The sequence below is a fragment of the Rousettus aegyptiacus genome, unplaced genomic scaffold (assembly GCF_014176215.1).
Source record: "Rousettus aegyptiacus isolate mRouAeg1 unplaced genomic scaffold, mRouAeg1.p scaffold_m13_p_7, whole genome shotgun sequence".
NCBI classification, from domain to species: Eukaryota; Metazoa; Chordata; class Mammalia; order Chiroptera; family Pteropodidae; genus Rousettus; species Rousettus aegyptiacus.
The window spans coordinates 109244068-109264975 of record NW_023416310.1 but is presented as its reverse complement, the minus strand read 5'-3'; the positions used below and the strand labels follow the sequence as shown (position 1 = coordinate 109264975).

At 52.7% G+C, this 20908-nt stretch overlaps 1 protein-coding gene across 1 annotated transcript in view; it reads right to left on the bottom strand.

Annotated features, from left to right (window-relative positions):
- Nucleotides 1-20908, bottom strand: part of OBSCN (obscurin, cytoskeletal calmodulin and titin-interacting RhoGEF) — a 176250-nt gene that overhangs the window by 34905 nt on the left and 120437 nt on the right. Inside the window, 15 exon segments of the mRNA XM_036225074.1 lie at nucleotides 74-289; nucleotides 492-590; nucleotides 779-811; nucleotides 1058-1255; nucleotides 1420-1544; nucleotides 1784-1862; nucleotides 8723-9001; nucleotides 9734-10589; nucleotides 11322-11695; nucleotides 12297-12572; nucleotides 12698-12985; nucleotides 13305-13580; nucleotides 14128-14400; nucleotides 20429-20504; nucleotides 20652-20848. Coding sequence (XP_036080967.1) covers nucleotides 74-289; nucleotides 492-590; nucleotides 779-811; nucleotides 1058-1255; nucleotides 1420-1544; nucleotides 1784-1862; nucleotides 8723-9001; nucleotides 9734-10589; nucleotides 11322-11695; nucleotides 12297-12572; nucleotides 12698-12985; nucleotides 13305-13580; nucleotides 14128-14400; nucleotides 20429-20504; nucleotides 20652-20848 — 3645 coding nt within the window.

The following is a 20908-nucleotide window of genomic DNA, read 5'->3' as shown; positions in this document are numbered from 1 at the left end:
CCCAGGAAGGGGGAGCATGTGCCCAGAAGGCCTGGTCCTCTCCCATCCCCACTGAGCGCCCATGCCCACTCACTGCCGGAGACATGCAGGCTGGCAGAGCACAGGGCCTGGCCAGCAGCATTAGAAGCAATGCAGGTATAGGTGCCCTGGTGCTGTTGGCCCACATCCAGCAGGACCAGGCTGTGCTGCTGCGCTGAGCTGGCCACCGTGTAGCCTGGTGTGTCCTGGCAGATCCACAGTACTTGCTCTGCTTCTTCCCGCAACCAGTGCACAGCTGGGGCTGGAAGACCTGGGGCAGGAGTGGACAGTTAGCCACCACTGAGAAGGAGGCTCCAGGAGGGCAGTTCTTCTGATCCTCTCTGGGGATCCCGAGTTGGGGAGGGACCGCTCTGATCCTCTCTGGGAGCGGGTAAGGGGGGGTGGTCCTGAGTGGGGAAGGGGATGCTCTGAATCTCCCTAGGGATCCTTAGTCAGGGGGCAGGACACCCTACCTTCAACTTTCACAGAGAAAGTTATACTGGAGCCCTTCTTCACCTTCTTGGAGGTGAACTTCTCCAGGAATCGGGGTGGCGCCAGCTGCTGCTGAACATCTGGGGAGACACAGGTGGCCAATGGCGACAAGCAGAGAACCACAGCCCTGTGTCATGGGTGGGCTCTGTTCATCCTCCCAGGTCCCAGCCCCCACCTGGCTGGGTGGCCTCCCCAAAGCCTGTGTCCAGCCCCACATCACCCTTGCTGGGCCTCCTGCTCTCCGTCAGCCCATCTGGACTCAGCTCACCTGCTGCCGGCTTCTCTTCTGGGTCACTGGGACCTGAAAGAGGCAGGGAAATCAGACTCACGGTAAGAAGGTGCCTCCCACCTGGGCCCGCGGGCCTGCTCTTGGGGTGGGGGTGTGGAGGTCCTGAGGGCAGCCTGCCACTCCTACACCCTGCACCTTCCACAACCCAGACAGGCATCTGCCCACCCACTACACTTCTGTAAATAGGGTGATGACCACGGGCCCAGCGCAAGCCTGCCATGGGACAGTGTGTAGGCTGACATCTGCTCCAGCACCCACCTCGGACCAGCAGCCGGGCAGATGAGTAGGCAGCGCCCACGGCATTGCTAACATAGGCCGAGTACTGACCAGCATCCTCGCTGGTGACTGAGAGGACTTCCAAGGTGTGCAGCGTCTTCTTGTCCACCATGCGGATGCGAGCAGAAGCAGCCAGAGGCTGCCCATCTTTGAACCAGTACAGGCGGGGTGCCGGGTAGCCTGGAGCCGCAAGAGGAGTGGTCAACATAGGGTCACAACCCAGGGGAGCCATGACCTTCATGTGGCCCAGTGAGGGGATCCCTGGAGACTCCCTGGGCCACCATGACCATCTGACTTCTATTGGTGGGAAGCATTGCCTGACCCTCCCTCCCTCTCCCCCTCACCTTTCACCTTGAGCTGGAATTTGGCCAAGCGTGTGCCAGGGGCCACCTGGAGGTCTTTCAGCTCCTCTACCACCTGGGGCAGCTGCCCCTCCTCTGATGCGGACTCTGCGCCCTCCTGCTCACGGCTGGCAGAGAATAGAGAGAGGGGCAGTGTGATGTGGATGGGCAAGAGGTCCAGGGCAGGAGGGGTGGGATCAGGCCGGGAGCTTCTGAGGTCTCTTGTTAACATGCTGAACAGAGACTGTGGCTTGGGTGAAGCCTCCAGGACAGGCATTCTATCAGTCCAAGCTGGCATGGTTACCTCCAATCCAGGGCCCAGGACCACTAGTTGGTTGGGCACTGCCTGCTCTTGCACAGCCCCCACCTGGACAAGAAGCCTTGAGCACTGAAGTAAGACGAGGACTCTGTGGCATCTGCGGCAGTGTCGTAGTCGGTGCTGGTCACTGGGGATAAAGGGTGCAGCTGGAGCCATGCCTGAGCCCCTCTTCCTGGGCATGGCCCTGCCCCAGAGGCCACCTGGTTCTCACTGCACAGCTATCCCTGGGAGCCACCTATTATCCTGAGTCAGAAGTCGTAAGGACACGGCTACCCTGTGCTCACACCCTGCCGACCCCAGGCTGTTAGCAGCCCAAGTTCCAGGACTGCAACTAACTATAAAACCAAACAAATTATAAACACAGGGTGACTCTGGGGTTCATAAATGGCAGGCAGGGGCAGGAGCAGCCCTTTCCAGTCCATCCCACTAGGGAACAAGGGATGATGTATTTGGGGCCTCAAACCAGCAGCTGGAGGCTTCCACTTGTAGTCCACAGTGGAGTAACAGGGATTGGATTTGTCCTCTGCTATGAACTGGGAATATGAGTGCCCCCCAAATGCTTAGGTTGAAAGTTAACCCCCAAGGTGATAATATTTGGAGGTGACTAGTTCATAAAGATGGGGCCCTCGTGAATGGGGTTAGTGCCCTTACGAAAGGGACCCTACAGAGCTCCTATCACTGTGTGAGGACACAATGAAAAGGGAGCCATCTGAAACTTGGAAAGACCCAACTGTCTTGGCACCCTGATCTCAAACTTTCAGCCTCCATAACTAAGAAATACATTCTTGTTGTCCATGAGCAACCCAGTTTGTGGTACTTTGTTACAACAGCCCGAACCTTCCCACCTGAAACCACCAAAACAAACAAAAACATGAAATGGCAGTTGTGATGTTGTTATTTACAGTAAGAAATATATATTTGATCCTTGCACTGTTCCTGGCACTGAGCTCCTAAAAACCTTGGAATTTCCTGTGATGAAAACGATGAGGATGTCCTGAAATTCAAAACATAAACTCCTGTCAACCACTCCTGAGTTTATGTGAAGGAGGTGATTTTAGAAAGTCCCTAGGATGGAGGCTGATTGCCAAGGGGAGGGTTGGAAATTTCAGTACCTCCTGGGAAGGGGAGAGGAGCTACAGGTTGAATCAGTCTCCAACGACCAATGATTTAATCAGTCATGCCTGTGTAATGAAGCCGCTATAAACACCCAAAAAGACAGGGTTTACAAAGCTTCTGATTAACACGTGGAGATGCAGGGAATTGCGGGCTTAGAGAGGGCATAGAAGCCCCTTGACCCTTCCCATATATCTTGCCCTGTGCGTCTCTTCCATTTGGCTGTTCTTGAGTTATTCCCTTTATAATAAGCTGAGGATCTGGTAAGAAAACTGGTTTCTTGAGTCTGAGAGCTGCTCTAGTGAATTAATGAAACCTGAGGAGGGATTGTGGGAACCTCTGATTTAGAGCAGGTCAGCCAGAAACCCTACTGACACCAGGACTCGCCACTGGCATCCGAAGTAGGCACAGTCTTGTGGGACAGAGCCCTTAACCTGTGAGGTCTGATGCTATCTCCAGTTAAGTAATATTAGAACCTAGTTAAACTGTAGGACAACTAGCTGGTATTGGGAGCATTGCCTGTTGTAGGGAAAACTCACACACATTAAAATTAGGTACAGAACAATCAGAATGGTGTCAGGTCACTAAGTATTAAGCAAGTGTAGACCCCGAGAAATAAGATACCTATCGAGAATGGCTCCTGGTGGCTAACTGGGCTCAAATTTAAAAAGAAAGCCTCTCATGCAGACTGCACTTCAGGGAGAAACCTACACTGAACTGACCACAGCTCGTTTGCACTGATCAAGTTTCCTTCTTAACCACACCGCAAAATGGGAATTCCTGTTGGTGTTGAATTGACAGCAACCATTATCAATTGAAACAAATAAGGACACTGATCCCTTACAGAGATCTGATCCTGCCATCTGAGCAAGCCCTTGTAAAGGAGTTCCTGGAATAGTGTTTTAACCAATAAAACTGAGGCTTTCCCCGCCCAATCAGAGCTGTGGAGCTATAGCACCGCCCCCAATCATCATCTGCACTGGCCAATCAGAGCAGCTCCATTCTGACCAATCAAGACAGGGCTTTTTGGACCAATCAAACTGTAAGGATTTGGAGTCCTCATATCCATGGGACAGACCAATCAGGGACCAGGGGCAGAGACTTCTGTCTATATAAGTCAGCTCCCCCTCGGGCTTAAAATGTTCCCTTTCTTTTACTGCTAAAGGAGTGTTTCCCAGGCTGGAGCTGAAGCACCAAAGACAACTTGCTGAACCAGAGTAAAGAAGAGAAGGCAGAGCAGAGCAAAGCTAAATGGAAAGGGGCCTCACCCCGGGGCTGCCCCATAGCTGTGTTGCCTCATAAATGAGCTATACCAGTATTAAGCTCTTTGTACTAAAGTTTCCTTTCTCAATGCACTCAAAATTGGGGGTTCCCATTGGTGTTGAATTGACACGAATGACCACTGGTTGACACAAGCAAGGACAGTGGTTCCTTACAGAGAGGAAGCAAAAATGAACCCTATGATTGTCTCAGCTTCCAGACCCAGAAGGGGAAACTGAGGTAGATCCAGGTAGATCCTTAGTTGTCATGGAAGTCACAGTGGCTGGAGTCCACAAACCTGCATAGTCACTTAGCATGGGCATGAAAGGGAAGAACCACCTGAGAGGGCTAGAGGAAACAGTGCCAGAGGAGCTTAGGAGCTGGGGCACCACCTGTTTCCATAGGCAGGCTGGAAACAAGGTGTCAGGCAGAGTGCTCAGGAACACTCTCACCCCAGTAGAGGGAGAGGATCAGCCCGGAGTGAATGCTGTCTTGGCCTCCCCCAATAAATCACGCACACCAGATCCCAAGGGACTGAAGTACTTCCAAGAAACTCACTGTTTTCTAGAACATAGCTCAAGAAGACCTGCAGGATACACAACATCGAGCTCCCAGAAGGACAAGATTCAATGTCAGGCACCCAGTCAAAGATCTCCAAGATATGTGATGAGGCAGGAAAACAGGACCCGTAATGTGGAGAATAAGCAATTAGAACCAATACAATGTTAGAACTGGCAGAGAAGGACATGAATGCAGGTATCAGAGCTGTATTCCATGTGTTCTAAAAGTTAAGTAGAGACATCGGACATATAAAGAAGGCTCTAGTAAAAGTTCTAGAGATTAAAAAAATACAGTGGACAAGACTATTAGCAGATTAGATACTAAAAAGAACAGGGACTATAAAGGCATAGCAATAAAAAAATCCAAAATGCACAGAGAAAAAGGTTTTAAAAACTTAAGAGTGAGCTGTATTATGGCTTCAAGTGGTTTGATATACATGTAAATGAAGTCCCCAAATAGGGTGGAAAGGAAAAATATTCGAAGAGATAATGGCAAAAATATTTCCAATCTTATTGAAAATTATAAACCCAAAATTCCAAGCAGTTCAATTAACTGTAAGGACAAGGGGACATAAGGAAAAGGGCACCAAATGATATAACCAAATTGCTCAAAACCAGTGATAAAAATATCTTAAAAATTATCCAGACCATTTTGCCAAAATTGACAAGCTGATCCTAAAACTCATAAGAAAATGCAAAAGACCCAGAATGTCCAAATAATCTTGAAAAAGAACAAAGTTGGAGGACTAACACTTTTGGATTTCAAAACTTAATATACAGCTACAGTAATCAAGAGAGTGTAGGAATGTCATGACAGACATTTAAATTAATGGAATAAAATCGAGAGTCGGAAATAAACCCATATACTTAATGGAAGATAGTTTGGGACAAGAGTTCCAAGACAATTTTATGGGGAAAAAGTTTTCAACATAGTGCTGGGACAACTAGATGTCCACATGAAAATAACGAACTCCAAATGGACCAAAGACATAAATATGAGCTAAAACTCCTATAAGAAAGCATAGGCATAAATCTTTATAAACTTGGATTAGGCAACGAGTTTTTAGATGTGACTACCAAAGCACAAGCAACCAAAGGAAAAATAGATAAATTTGATTTCATCAAAATTAAAAACACTTGCACATCATAGGACACCATCAAGAAAGTGAAACAACCACCTACAAAAGTCATATAACTGATAAGGGTCTAGTACCAAAAACATAAAAAGAATTCTTACAACTCAAAATTAAAAGGCAACCCAATTTAAAAATGAGCAAAATAAATAAAGAAAGAAATAGATAAAATAAAATAAAAATGAGCAAAGGATTTGAATAGGTATTTCTCCAAAAAGGACATGCAAGTGACCGACAAGCATATGAAAAGCTACCCAGAGTCATCATCACTAAGAAAATGCAATCAAAACCTCATATCCATTAGGATGGCTGTTATTAAGAAAATTAACAAGTGTTGGCGAGGATGTGGGGAAACTGGAATCCTCACACATTGCTGGTGGGAATGTAAAATGGTGCAGCTGCTATGGAAAACAGTTTTGAGGTACCCATAAAAGTTAAAGAATTACCACATTACCCAGTAATGCCACTCATAGATCTATACCCAAGAAAACTGAAAACATATGTCTACACAAAAATTTGTGCACAACTGTTCATAGCAGTATCATTCATAATAACCAGAACAACAATGCATAAATATCATCTAATGAATAGATAAGAAATCCATATACAATGGAATATTTTTCACCCATAAAAAGGAATGAAGTACTAATATAGGTTACCACATGAATTGACCTTGGAAACATGGTCTGTGACAGAAGCCAGACACAAAAGACCACATATTATGTGATTCCATTTATATGAAATGCTCAGACTAGGCAAATCCATAGATGGAAAGTGGATAGTAGTTTCCAGTGGCTGGGGAAGGAGGATGGAGAGTGATGGCTAATAGGTATGCTGTTTCTTTCTGGGATAATAAAAATGTTCTGGAATTAAATGGTAGTGATGTTTGCACAACCTTGTGGACATACTAAAATGAATGAATTGCATGCTTTTAAATGGTAAATATTGTTGTGTGAAAATATCTAAAAATATTAAAATCCCAATAGAAAAGACAAGTTATGTACCGAGAAACAAAGACAAGAATGACGCCATATTTCTCACTGGAAACAATGCAAGTCAGTAGACAGAGCTTAATCTTTAAAGTATGGAAAGAAAAAGCTGTCCTAACAAAAATATCTTTCAAAACCAAAACCAAAACAAAGACTTTTTTTACAGACATACACAACCTCAAAGAATTCCAGTATACCCAGACTACAAAATATGTTTTTAAAAAAATGTCCTTTAGGCACAAAGTGACACCAGATGGAAATTTAGACCCACGCAACAGAATGAACAGCAAGGAAATAGAGGCGTATGGGGGAAATAAGTAAGATCTTCTCTTATTTAAGGTAATTGACGTATTATTGTATTTTTAATATTTTTTTCCTTTTTATTTTGAGAGAAGTGTAGATTCACATACCATTCTAAGAAATAATATAGAGATCCCATATACCCTTCACCTAGATTCTGGCAATAATACCTTTTCTCTCAACTATAAAAGGTGACATTGACCAGCCTGTTTCACAAATATCACATGAACTCCATTGAGTGTATCTGTGTTCATGCAACAAAATGTAATTTGGTCACACTGCTGCATGTATCAACAATGTGTTTCTGTTCCTTGCTGAATAGCATCCCACAGAACATGGGTTAACCACTCATCCCGTAGAACAGGTGGGTCGATACCAGTGTTGGCTTATTAGGAATAAAACTACTATGAGTATCTGGGTAGAGGTTTTGTTATAATTTGAGCTTTCAATTCTCGGATCAATGTCCAACAAAACAACTGCTGGGTTACATGTTAAGTACCTAATTAGTTTTATAAAACTGCCACACCACATTCCAGAGCAGCTGCACCACTTTACAGTCACACCAGCAGTACACTGCACCCTCACCCAAATGTGGTGTCATCACTGTTTTTGATGTCAGCTATCTGATAATGTAGAGGGAGCAATGTCTCCTTGGGTTTTAATTTGCATTTCACCATTGACAAATATGTACAATGTCTTTTGCATACTTATTTGCTATCTGTATGTCCTTTCCCATGAAATATCTAGAAATGCTCCTGTTCTACTTAAATTTTTAAACACTGTTTAATGTTGAGCAGTTTTTATATTTTAGATAAAATCCTTGGTAAAATATATGGTCTGCAGAAATTTTCTCCCAGCCTGCAGTATTTCACCCTCCACATCAGGTCTTTCTCAGAGAAAAAGTTCTTAACTCTGAAAAGGTCCATTTTATAATTTTTTTTTCTTTTTTTTGCTATGTGTCAAGTGTAAGAGGGCCTTGCCTAACTTCAGGTCATGAAGACTTCCTCTTATCATTTTCCTAAAGTTCTATAAGTTTATATTTTACACTTAAGTATGTAATTTATTTTGAGTTAATTTTCATATAAGGTCAAAGGGTTTTTGTTGTTGTTTTGCATACAAATGTCCAAATTACTGTCAAAATTTTATTCTTCCTCCCCTTAAATGCTTTTGCACTTCTGGCAAAAATCAGTTCAGTATATTTGCAGGGATCATGGTGTCCTCTTTGTTGTAACCATCCTCCATCCTGAAGCTACTGAGGGGCCCCCAGAAGTCATGGTGTTAGAACAAAGGCGCTCCTACATCTTTGTCACTTAAGAATTTTGAGGGATTTCAAAGCTGTGAACTAGGAACCAGGGAAGAGACCAGATACTTATTTCTTATTGCCCCCAGTGCTGTTAAGCACCCACAGTGTCCCAGGGTACTCCAAACCTTCCTAGGTCCCTCCTAAGCCCTGATGCTTCTCAAGGAGTTTAGGTCCCACTCCCACCCCAGGGGGCTCCCAGAGAGTTCCCCACTGGCCACAAGGCATTGGGGCCCCAAATCCCAATCGTCCTCCAACCCAGCACGGTTCCCCAAGTCAGGAGACACTGCACCACCCACCCTGGGCCAGCAGACCTGGCCAGCCATACTCACGGTCAACACGGAGCTCAGCCTTGGTAGAGGACACGCCCATGCTGTTCTCAGCCAGACAGCGGTAGACACCCATGTCTGCTGGGACCACAGCTGTGATGATGAGCTGGTGGCCACCTTGCTGGTCGTCGCTGATCATGTAATGGTCATCCTCCTCCAGCACTCTCCCATCCTTGAACCAGCGCACATTGGGCATGGGCTGGCCCGTCACCACACAGTCGAAGCTCACAGGGTACCCATCCTGCACTTCCTGATTCTGTAGCTCAGTCAGGAATACCGGGGCTAGAATAGATGGTCAGGGTGTGCAAGTTAGCCCCAACTGCAGTGAGTCCACACGTGTGACCTGCAGGCCCCCATTCACATGAAAGTGCTCATAATCCCCATAGCTAAACTGTCACTGTCCACTGAGCTCCTCCCTCCTTCCTATTCTCTAAGAGGGTCCTCCTTTTGTCAACCTTGTTCCCAAGTCACCATGAGGCCAGAGAGCAGCAGACAGGAAGTAGGGAGGAGGGGAGGTGGATGGAAGGCCAAGGCCAGGTGGCTGAAGTCTGGAATTTGAGGGATGAGGTGCTCAGAATTGGAGAAGAGAGCTTTCAAAACATTATGGTATGGGTTAATGACACCCCTTCTGTCATTTCTAGGAACATGCAAATAAACAGTGAGATGGCTTTTTAATTAATTTTAGTTGCTAGAGCGGGAAATGGGGTGCAGACAGGATCACATGGAACTCTACCTTTTATACAGGTTGCATCTCAAACCCACGTGCAGAAAAAGCCAAAAGCTGGCCCTCCCTTAGCGGGTTCATGAGGATGCTGACAGCTAGTAAAAGGCAGGGTCAGGTGGAAACCAAGCTCTGCCTACTGCAGTTGGGGCTCCACCCAGCTTAGTGGATGGCATCTACCAATGGTCAAAAGCTGGAGCCCAGTCAACTCCTCGACCTTTCAGTGGACCCTGGTCACCCCCAAGTCTTGCCCCTCTTTGCTCCCACCTGCCCCAGGCAGCTTGCAGACTTACCAGCCTCTGCCGTCAGCAAGCTGGGCACTAGCTCCAGAGGCGCTGTGGGGGCGAGGGCTACCTTGGCAATGCGCATCTCTACCCCCCGTGGCCCCTGCTCTGACAGGCTGATGTTTACCCCGATGCCCAGCATGCCAAACATCTCCTGGAAGCGGGTGGCTGCCTGGTGGGCTTCGGCCAGTGCCTCGAAGCGGATGCAGACCAAGTGCTCATCCTCACGGTACGTCTGCCAGTCCGCAGGCTCCTCAGGCTCTGCCGAGCCCTCGTCTGCACTGAGAAAGATCTCCTCGTCCGAAACCTCAGCCGGGCCCTTGGTGCGAAAGAGGCGGTGCAGCCGCCGGGCTGCTCGGCGGAAGGCGTCGTCTAGTTCACTGCTAGAGGAGCTCTCAGCCTCACTCTCTGTCCCAATGACCACCACATGGGCGCTGTGGGCCACCTGGCCAAACTTGCTGCTCACCTGACAGGTATAGCAGCCGGTGTCTGTGTGGCCCAGGCCAGTGACCAGCAGAGAGCAGGTGCCGTCCCCAAGCTGGTCAATGTGGTGGTGCCGGCCATCAGTCAGCTCCACGCCATCCTTCAGCCAGCAAGCTCGCACATCTGCCTTGCTGGACACCACACACTCCAGAAGCAGGACGTCCCCCATCTGTGCCTCGGTGTCTGCAAATGTGCGGCGGAATACGGGTCCCTCTTGTTGCCTTATCTCCTTCCGTACCTTGTAGCCCTTGAAGGCAGCCTGGATCTTCATGGCTGCCTTGTCCAGGGATGGGTCACCCAGGTCTCCCAGCAACTGGCAAGCTGTGGCTGGCTGCTCCTGCTCCTTCTGTGGCTTCCCAGAAGGGACTGCTGGGGCCCCGATCTGTGACATAGGTAAAGTAAGGAAACTGAGGCCCATATCAGAGAAAGGATGGGCAGGGGCATCCCAGGAAGGCTAGAGGCAGAGCCTAGTCTGTGCCCCAGCTCCACGCCCCCTTCAGCACACCACTTTGCCTCTGCCTGCTGACAACCACACCACCTTCATGAAGGCCAGGTGCCTGATGGCTCTTGTTGTAAGAGAAAGCAAACCCACCCTCCCTGAAATCACTTTACACCGTTACCCAGACGGAGATTCACGGGGTTGTGAGGAACACCATGGAGAGGCCAGTTCCAGCTCTCTAGGAAAGTTTTAACAGCCAGGAGAATGGGTGACTGGTAGACAGTGGATAGGGGGATGTACTGATGGGTGGATGAGCACATAGGCAGACATGTAGGTGGATGGATGAATGAATAGATAGGCGGTAGATGGGTGGATGGACAGATGGTGGATGGATGGATGGGTGGATAAATGGATGGTAGATGGAAGGATGCAAGAGGGTACATGGATGGATGGGTTGATGGGTGGTAGATGGATAGATAGGTGGACAGATGGATGGATAAACGGATGGTAATGAATGGATGAAGAGAAGGTACATAGTCGGATGGATGGATGGATGGATGGATGGATGGATGGATGGATGGGTTGGTGAGTGGATGAATGGCTGGACAGACGGTGACTATGTGATGAAGATCTGAGATACCCAGGCCTCCGGTGCAGGCAAAACTGGAGGCTCACCTTGCTGACCAAGGGAGAGCTGCCAGGCCTACCAGCCTTCTTGAGGTAGGTGACCAGTGAAGGAGTGCCTGCCCTGGACTCATCATCAGAGCTAGTGTGTGAGAGGTCGGCCTCGCCAGTGCGTGCCAGCTCATCGGCTGTGGAGTAGTCCTCAGAGAGGTCAGGGGCTGCCTCCTCTGTCTCTTGCCGCAAGAATTGCAAGCGCCCATCCTCCTCCGGCAGCTCACTGATGGAGTCCAATGTGGGCTCACGGCTCATGCGGCGTTTCCGGGCCAGGGCCTCCCACAGCAGGTGCAGGTCACCCTCCTGGGCTGCCTCAGGGGGCAGGCTGGGCTGTGTTGGGGCCTCAGCCCCGGATCCCGGTAACAGCACCACTGGGGACAGCAGAAGACTGGTCAGCCTGGGCTAATGTTGTTCTCCTCGATAGGCCTCTGCTGCCTATCTGGCCCCTCAAGAGTTCCGATGGAGATTTAAGGGGCTCCAAATGGCCCTCTCTGGACCTCAGCTTTTCCTGATAAGCCAGGCCTCAGTCTACCTCCTGCACACAGGGAGCTCAGGGCCAGCATCAGTGCAGGGACTCAGAACTTCAGGGAGCTCAGGGGGGCTTAGAGGTCACAGGAAAGACAGAGTGCAGTGGAGAGGGGGCTCACTGCATGGAAGCTCAAAATGCAGATGGGCTCAGAGAGTAGGGGTAAAGGGACTTAAGGGACCAGCAGTGGGTACCAAGGGCTGCGTCCGTCTGTTAGGATCCCACTCAGGGAAGGGTGTGGCCTAAGATTTTAGCTATATAGATTCTGACATGAGGCTGAGACACACAGGATCTGTGTATCTCCCCAGAAGGCCTCAGTCTCCCTTGGTGTGAGGTGGGCTCCCCGCGTGGACCTCTTGCAGTGGAGGGCCACCCCCCAACCCCATAATCCAGGGCTCCCCACTCAGTTCTCCAGCCCCTAACAAGCTGTGCCCGGGACAACATACCCTGGAAGGCAGTGGCAGTGGCCGAGGCTGGGTCCCTGGTGGGGCCACAGCGGTACTCGCCCTGGTCCTCCGCGGAGAAGCCCCGGATCACCAGCGTCTGCCGCCGACCCCGGCAGAGAACCTGAAAGCGCCCGCTGGGCTGGATGCGCTCTGTCCCCTTCAGCCAGACAACCTCTCCCGCCTCTGCCACCTCGCACTCCAGACGCACATCCTGACCTGCAGATACCTGCCGGCTCTCAGGGGCAGGAGGCACAGGCTCCAGCTCCAAGGGCTCTGCTGGGAACAGCGGATGGTGATGGGCACATCAGCAAGATCATGCCCTGGCCCTCCAGCTTGGGCAGGCCTGAGCGCTCTAGGCTGGACCTCCACACTCATCCTCCAGGATCAGGGCGGCAACTCACCAAGCCTCACAGTCTGGGGCAGGTGCACTGGCTCGCCCGCGCCCGCGGGGCCCACAGCCGCCACGCGGAAACGGTAGGTCTCCCCGGGGTCCAGACCATCTACAACGCACTCCGGCTCAGGCACCAGCTCGTGGCACAGCCGCCATTCGCCGGTGGCCGCCGCCTTCATCTCCACCCGGTAACCGCAGAGGCCGCCACCGCCGTCGCTCGTGGGCGCCACCCAAGACAGTGTCACTGAGCGGTCGCTGCGTCCCACCACCTCGGCGTCCTCGGGAGGGTCGGGGAGGCCTGCGTGGGGTGTAGGGGACGGTCAGTGTGACGTCTCCCCACCTGTGGCGCAGCCCCCCACTCCCACCATGGGGGCTGATTTTAGGGCTCAGCGTGGGTACGGGCAGACCACCCCTCAGGCCTATGAGCAAGGGCCGGGAGCCACCCATCTCAGGAAACCAGATAGTGCGTTTCAGTCACAAGAAGACTGAGTGTCGGAGCCACCCTGGGTAGGGGGTCACAGAGAGCCTCCAGCTGCCTCTGAGGCTGGAAACTCCAGCCCTCACGCACCCACAGGAGAGCCCTGCCCCGAGCTGCTGCGGGCAGACGAGCCACCCACCCAGCACGGTGAGCCGGGCAGAGGCCACTGCGTCGCGGGCCGCGAAGGTGACCTCGCCAGCATGGTGTGGCCGAGCGCAGCGCAGCAGCAGTGCGTGGTGGTTGCCATCGGCAGTGACCGTCCAGTCAGCGTCGTCCGGCGGCACTGCCGCCCCGTTGATGTACCAGATCGCCTCGCCTACCGGCACCGACTCGCTGAGCGTGCAGCTGAACTGAGCCAGCTCCCCAGCCCGCACGGCTGCGTCCCGCGGGGGCTCCAGGACTTCCAGGCGCCAGCCTGAGGGGCAGTGCCAGGAACATAAGCACAGGACTAGAGGTGGCTTCTAGGGGGCTTTGAGACTTCCAGGCCACCCCTTCCACCACCACCACCCTCCTTCTGGGAGGGGTCTCAGAGGTCAACATACTCCCACAACACAGAAGTTTCTGCTCCAGTGGAGAAGTCTCAGAGATCCACAGCCTCCCAATTCTGAGCCTCTGGTGGGAGAGGTCTTAGAGACCAACACCCACGGGGTCGCAGCCTTCCCCGCTCCGCCCACTCTACTCTCCCAGCTACAGCTCAGAATCTGGTGGGAGGGTTCTGAGAGAATCATGCCCCCTGCGGCCTCTCCTGATACCACCGCATCAGGTGGGCGGGGTCCCAGAGACCTAAGGCCACACCATTACCACCCCCACACCCCCAACCCCCATTCTCCGCCCAGCTGGGATCCCAAGACCACCTTCGGAAGACCCCAACAAGGTAACTGGTGGGAGAGGTCTGAGAGACTTTCTGCCTTCCTGCGGTCCCAACTCCCCACTCCTTCAGCTGGGTAACTGGCACCCCGTACCTCTGACAGTGAGGAACGCTGATGTCACCATGTCCCCTGCCAGGAAGGTCACCCGGCAGCTGTCCTGTGGCCGCAAGTTTTTGAGCAGCAGCAAGTGCCGCAGGCCATTCTCGAAGTAGACCACCTCGGCGTTCTCAGAGCTGAGCACTGGCTCATCGTCCAACAGCCAGGTATGGGCGGCCACCTCTGGTTGGGACAACTGGCATTCGAACAGTGCCTCACCGCCCTCTGGCGCCTCCACGTTCTCCAGGCCCCGCACCACCATGTTCTTGGCTGGGGAAAGGAGAGGATGGATGACTGAGGGTGTGCAGTCTCCTCAGCCCAGGTCCCCAACAGTCCCATGAGAGAGCTCCACCACGACACAGGGCCAAACAGAATGCAGCTGGCCAAAAGAGAGAGACCAGCAGTGTCCACACGGAGCCATCATTCATGGACTTCAGAGGCTCTGCCCACCTCCACACCATCATAACTCTAGTGGCCAAATTGGTGGTCCTCCCCACCGCACAGGTGAGAAGCCTCACAAGTATTCCCAAACTTGCCAGGACCAAAGCCAGATTCGGAATTGGCCTAGGCTCCCACCCTTTGCCCTGGCTGCAGGTGGGGCTCGGACCTGGCCTCCTTTCCTCTGTCTCCCACCCAGTGCTACCAGACCTGCTGGGCTGCTTGCTTCCCTCACTCACTGGGACCAGAGAGACCTCTGTGCTCATTCTCCAGCCCTCTCTCCTTCTCTCCTACACACAGTCCAGGAGTAACAAGCAGCCACATGTTTTTATTGGAAGCCATGAACTCGGTGCCTGGCTGTGTCAACTTGCCACCTCCCAGCACTGTTTGCACAGCAGGCCACTTGCACTGCAGGTGTCCAGACAAGAGGAATGTCAAGAGGGAATACTAGAATGGGAATGAAAAAGGGATGCATGGCGGGCAGCAGGGAGTCAGGCCAGCAGGGTGAAGGACACAAGGGGCCAGGTGGTGAGGTCACACAGGAGAGGAGCGCCAGGTGACCCAGGGCTGGCCTGGATGCTGGGGAGGGTCTGGCGTTGATGCACATGACAGCAAGGAGCCACTGAAGTCACTGAGCTGAGGTCCAGGCCCACAGCCCCAACTTCTGTCTGGGTACATGCTCGAAATGAACCTGCACACAGCCTGATGCTCCCCCTCCCATCGCGGCCAGAGCCCCGGCCCATACCTGCAGCCAGGGGTGTCTGTTCTGGACAGGGGCCAGAGGGGTGAAGGGGTCAAGTGAAGAGGGTGTCGCAGAGCAGAGGACACACTGGGCTGTCCATATCCCTCTACCAAGCCACCTCCCTCCCTAAGCTGCTTGTACCCCAAACCTGACACCCCACAGCTCAGCTTCTTTCCTCCCCACGTTACAACAGACGGCGCCAACAGGGACTCAGGAGTCCAATCACATCTTGCTCCAATGGAATGACTGGGGGAGTGGTGAGGAATGAGGGGGAAGGCCAGGGGTAGTCACTGCTGGAGCCATGCTCCTTAGCTCCTATCCAAGAATGTCACCACTGCTTTGATAAAAATCCCAGATTTTGATGCAGCAGCAAGCCCTTGAGCACCTGCCGTCCCTATTTTCCTACTCTGCCTCCATTCTCCACTAGGCCCCGCCCATGGTTGGATGCTCTCTGCCCAGATATCCACAAGCCTCAGCCCTCCCCACCCCCAACCTGGTCACACTGCAACCCCTCCCCATAGCTCCTATCACATTTGTCAATGGGGATGCATGCGGGGGGGGGGGGGGAAGGGCACAGGGTCACAGTGAAGGGAAGGATTTTTGTCTTTTCTGCTCTGTTCCCAGGAGCCAAAAAAAAGTGTTTACAAGACTTAGTTGTTGAATGAGAAATGAATGGGGAGAGAGAGGTGACCTCAGGTAGCCAGCGGCCCAAACTTGCTGTCTAGGTTGGATGGTCCCCTGACAACTGTGTCTACCCTCCAGCTCACTCAACACCAGAAACATTTCAGATTTTCCCAAAGAAAATAGCCCCAGCCAATGACGCCCCCTTCCACAGTGGGTCAGCCCACTTGCCCCCACCTGGTACCCCCACAGTGTATGCTTTCAGAGACATGGGGCTCAAGGCTCCCTTTGACTGAACAGCCTGGGAAGGGGCAGAGCTGGGATCTGAACCCAGACTTGGGGACATAGCCCCACCTAGGGTCCTGCAGAGGGCCCCACTGACCCCAGGCCTGCTAGTCGGCCCCTGACCCCCGGCCACCCAGAGGCTGCTCCCCACTGGCCTCTACCTCCCCAGTGTTTTAGATGCAGATTCTTCAAGTACAGCCTCCCTACAGAGTTTGTCTAGCCATCCTGTCTCTATTATGCTGCTTGAGGAGAAGCGGGAGTGTGAGTGGATGGGCTCAGGGCATAGCCACTTCGGCAAGATCCATCTGCTGGGACCCCATCTTTCTAATACTATCACTGTCACCATCAAGCAGTCGTCACTGCCTACTGTCCTACCACTGTGGCTTGGCTTGATCCCACTGAAGCCTGATGGGGCTGGGGCTGCCCTCTGGGCGGCCTCACCTTGCACTTGCAGCAGAGCCACAACGCGGGTGCCCGCAGCCTCACAAGAATAGATGCCACTGTCACGGGGCAAGGCCGGCCTGAAGGACAGCCTGGCCACGGTCCAGTCCTGCTCTATGATGACACGGTGCCCGTCGGCGCACACCTCCTGCTCATCCATCTTCCACATGGCCTGCACCGGCCTTGAGTACTGACAGAGGAGCTCAGCCGGGCCGCCCTCCTCCACCGCGAGGTCCTGCATGGCACTGACCACCTCCACCGTGGGATCTGTCGGCCGACACGCCGGGCATGCATCAGCCGGAGCAGCATGGCCAGGGCCCACCCACCCTCTGTGGTCAGCATCAACAGCTAGGCAGCAAGCAAGTGCGGGGCTGCAGCAGGAAAGGAAATCACCCCGGGGCCCTCCTCGCTGAGCGAACCTCAAAGTTACATGCCCCACCCACGCAGACAGTCTCTCTGCTGGGCCCTTCCTGGCCCTTCTTGCCCCACTGAGCCCTGGCCTACCTTGGCCTGGGGCTCACATTGCCACAGTAGCGTCAGAATGCCCCCTCCTGAAAGCCCCCTCTGGGTCTACAGGCTCTGCTGGGCAAGGAGCACCCAGCTTGTCCTTTTTCCAGGGGCCTCCCTGCCCTGTCCAGAGATCCCCATCCCATCTCTGCCTTGCAAAATCCTATTCAACAAATGGTTTGCCCCTTGGACCTGGAAGAATGTCCATATTTATGGTGCAGAGAAGGCCTATCGGCAAACACCAAGCTAAGCTGCACCAAATAGCCATCCCAGGAGCACCTGACACCCACACTGGGAGTGTACTGAGGAGTCTCTAGAAGCCCACTGCCCTTGCTAACTGCTAACTCTTTACCAGAAGATCACAAGACCCTGACCCAACCCACAGCGGGGAAAGCAGCCTTGAGCAGGGACAGACTGGGCAGGCCAGGCCAGGACAGAAGCCTGCTCTCTGGGGGTGCATCTGGCCAGGTGGCAACAACAGCCAGGGCCCCACAAACAGGTGGGCATGGGGTCGGCCTCCAGCTTTGTGCTCTGAGCCTGCCCGCCTTTCTCGTCCACGAAGCAGGACTGCAGCCTGCCCACATGCCTACACAGCATGTGTGAAGCAATGCCAGTCCCCAACCCCCAGACCTGGGAACCACAGAAAGCGTGCAGGAGCAGCAGTGGCAGAAGCACCAGTGCAGTGGGGTCTCATCAGCTGGTACCTTTGACCAACAACTTGGCCGTGGAGACCAGGGGCCCTGCGCGGTAGGTGATGGTGCCCGAGTCAGCAACCCCCAGGCCTGACAGCGTGAGGGAGTGGAAGGTCCCATCACGCACACAGATGGCACTCTGGGGGCCGTCCTGCAGCAGGGTCCCATCCAGCCACCAGTGGGCCTCTGGCCCACCTGCATGGGACACCTCACAGGAGAACGTGGCCACCTCCCCCGCAAAGACGTCCACATTCTGTAAGCCACGTACCAGGCATGGCGCTGCCTCTGCACAAGAGGGCAACAGGAGTGGGCTGAGGTGCCCTAAGCCCACAGGGTCTAGATATCCACCCAGCTCTCCCACTGTGCTCATGAAATGAGACACATAGATCACCCACAGCGAGCCCATGGAGAGCTGGCTCAGCCCCCTTGCACCCATGGCCTCCTCCAGAACATGCCCAATTTCACCAAAGTACATGGATGACACACATCCACGGCCTCTTCAGAAGGCAGAATGAGCAAGCCACGAACCTCATGGCTGTGATCTTTGTGGGGTGGGTTGGGGGCTGGGGAGAAGAGGCCATGGGGCACTGATCTGGGAGGGTAGGGTCTGCCTCAGGTAGTGGGCCCTCTGTCCCTGTGGGTATGGAAGCAGATGCTTCCTGTCCCCAGAAAGCCATTTGTCGAGATGTCCTCTGCTATCTCCCAGGCCCTAAGAATCCAGGGCCATAATGCCCGTGGCACCTGTTCCCTGTCCCACCACACAGTAGGCCCAAGCCCAGGGGTTTCCCAGATGTGGCTGCTGCCTGCTCTTCCTTTATACCCATTCCAGCCAGGCTCTCCTCAAAAGCCCCTGACATACCAGCTCCAGCCACCCACCTGCCCCCGCACTCTCCCAAGAGCCCACGTGATGGTCCCTATCTGCTCCACCAGCTCCCCATTCCCATTTCCGGCACTGTTTCCAAGCTCGCCCATACACCACCTCCCATGACACCCATTTTCACACCCCCATGCCCATGGCCTTAATCTGAGGATGTGGCTGCTGGTGCAGGTTGGGGACACCTGACTGACAAAAGCCAAGGTACACCCCTTAATAAGGCCCACAAGGCCAACTCAGCTCCATGTCCCCTTCACAGACACAAGGACCTTACTGGCCCAGCCCTGTTCAGGACATTGTCCCTCTCCCACTACTCAATTTGAGGCCTTTCCCAAGCCCCACAGGCCATAGAGCTGGCTGTGTCTGTCCACCTCCTAAAGACTCATGGCTTGCTTTGTCTCCAATGGCCAAGTACCCCAGGGGATTGGGGGCTCCCCAAGGCCAGAGCTGTGCTTCATCCCTCTCGAGATCTGGGACTTAGACAAAGGTGGGGGCTTAGAGGGCTTGTTCAACGGATAGATGGTAGATGAATGGGTGGATGGATAAATGGATGGGTGAATAGATGGATGGCCAGGTAGATGGATGAGGGATAAATGAATGGATGAATGGATGAATGAACGAATGAATGAATGAATTGATGAATGAATGAATGAATGGCGGAAGACAGGTGGATGGATGAATGATGGTGGATGAAATAAATGAATGGATGGGTAATAGATGGATAGTAGATGGATGGGTGGATGGTGGATGAATAGTAGATGGTGGCTGGATGGTGGATGGTAGATGGGTGGATCGACGGTAGATAGATTATTAATGATAGTGGGTGGTAGAAGAGGAGTGAATGGATGGATAGTGGATGCATGAATGGATGGATGAATGGATGGTAGATGGATGTTAGATGATGGTTGGATAGATAGTGAATGAATAGATCATGGACAGAGAGTGGATGGGTAGATGGTGGACGGATAAATGGATCGATGAATAGATGAGTAGATGGTGGATGGATGAATGGATGTTAGATGGATGGTGGACAGATGAATTGATGGTAGATGGTGAATGAATGATGGTGGAAGGATGGATGAATGGTGATGAATAGTAGAGAATGGATGATGAGTGGATAAATGGATGGATAGATGATTGAAGATGGATTGATGAAATAAATAGATGAATGGTGGATGGATGGTAGACAGATGGTTAGATGGAGGGAACCAGTGTGAGAACCAGTAGGACAATGGCTGAAGGCGGGGTACTCAGGAATGATAGCTCTGCAGACAAGGTATAACCCAAGTTGAAAGTCTTTGAAATTCACTATACCTCAAACAGGTGTGCTATTGCAATATCACCTGGGAACCCATCAAGTGTGCAAGTGTGTGTTAACATGACCTGTGTCATAGGAGTAGCCATATAAAGGATAGAAGTGTGGAAGGCCTTGCTCCCACCTCAGGGTCCAGATCACCATGGCCAAGCTCCCCATACTCCTTCTACAGATAGCACTAACCCCATGCAGATACCCCCCCCACACACACACCAGAATCTCTCAAGCTGGTCCACCTCAGTGGGATCTCCAGTCCAGGGCTGGAAAATTGCCACCCCAAGGTAAGATCTCTATGGGAAGGCTTGGTATTCTGGCCATACCACCCCTCGGTAGCCCCTCGACATCCCTAGGCAGGAGGCTGGGCGTGGTAAGGGACTGCCCACCTGTGACTTTCAGCTGGGCCTCTGAGCTACACGAGCCCACTTGGAAACTGATAGTTCCAGCATCCTCGAGGGTCACCTGTGGGAGCAGAGATGGAGTCTCAGCCTGGCAGCTCATTCCAACCAGCTTTGCTGGCAAGTCCCCAGCCCAATCTGACTGGAGTTGGAACATTCACCTCCCGCCTCCTGGGAGTGTATGAATGGAAGGCAGGTCCCAGGGTCCCACCTTGTGGAGAGTGAGCGAGTAGAGCGTGCCTTGCTCCACTGTGATGTTGTTCATTTCATTGGCCTGCAGTGGCACCCCTCCCAGGGCCCAGCGGGCCTCCTGGCCGGAGGCTCTGGATAGCCGACAACGGAAGTGAGCGTCTTGGCCTTCGCTGAGCTGCACATCCTGCAGGGGCTCGAGGATGGTCACCTCGGGGGCTGCACCAGGGGAGGCGTAGCATCAGCCTGGGCTTCTGGGATGCCCCACCATCAGGAGAG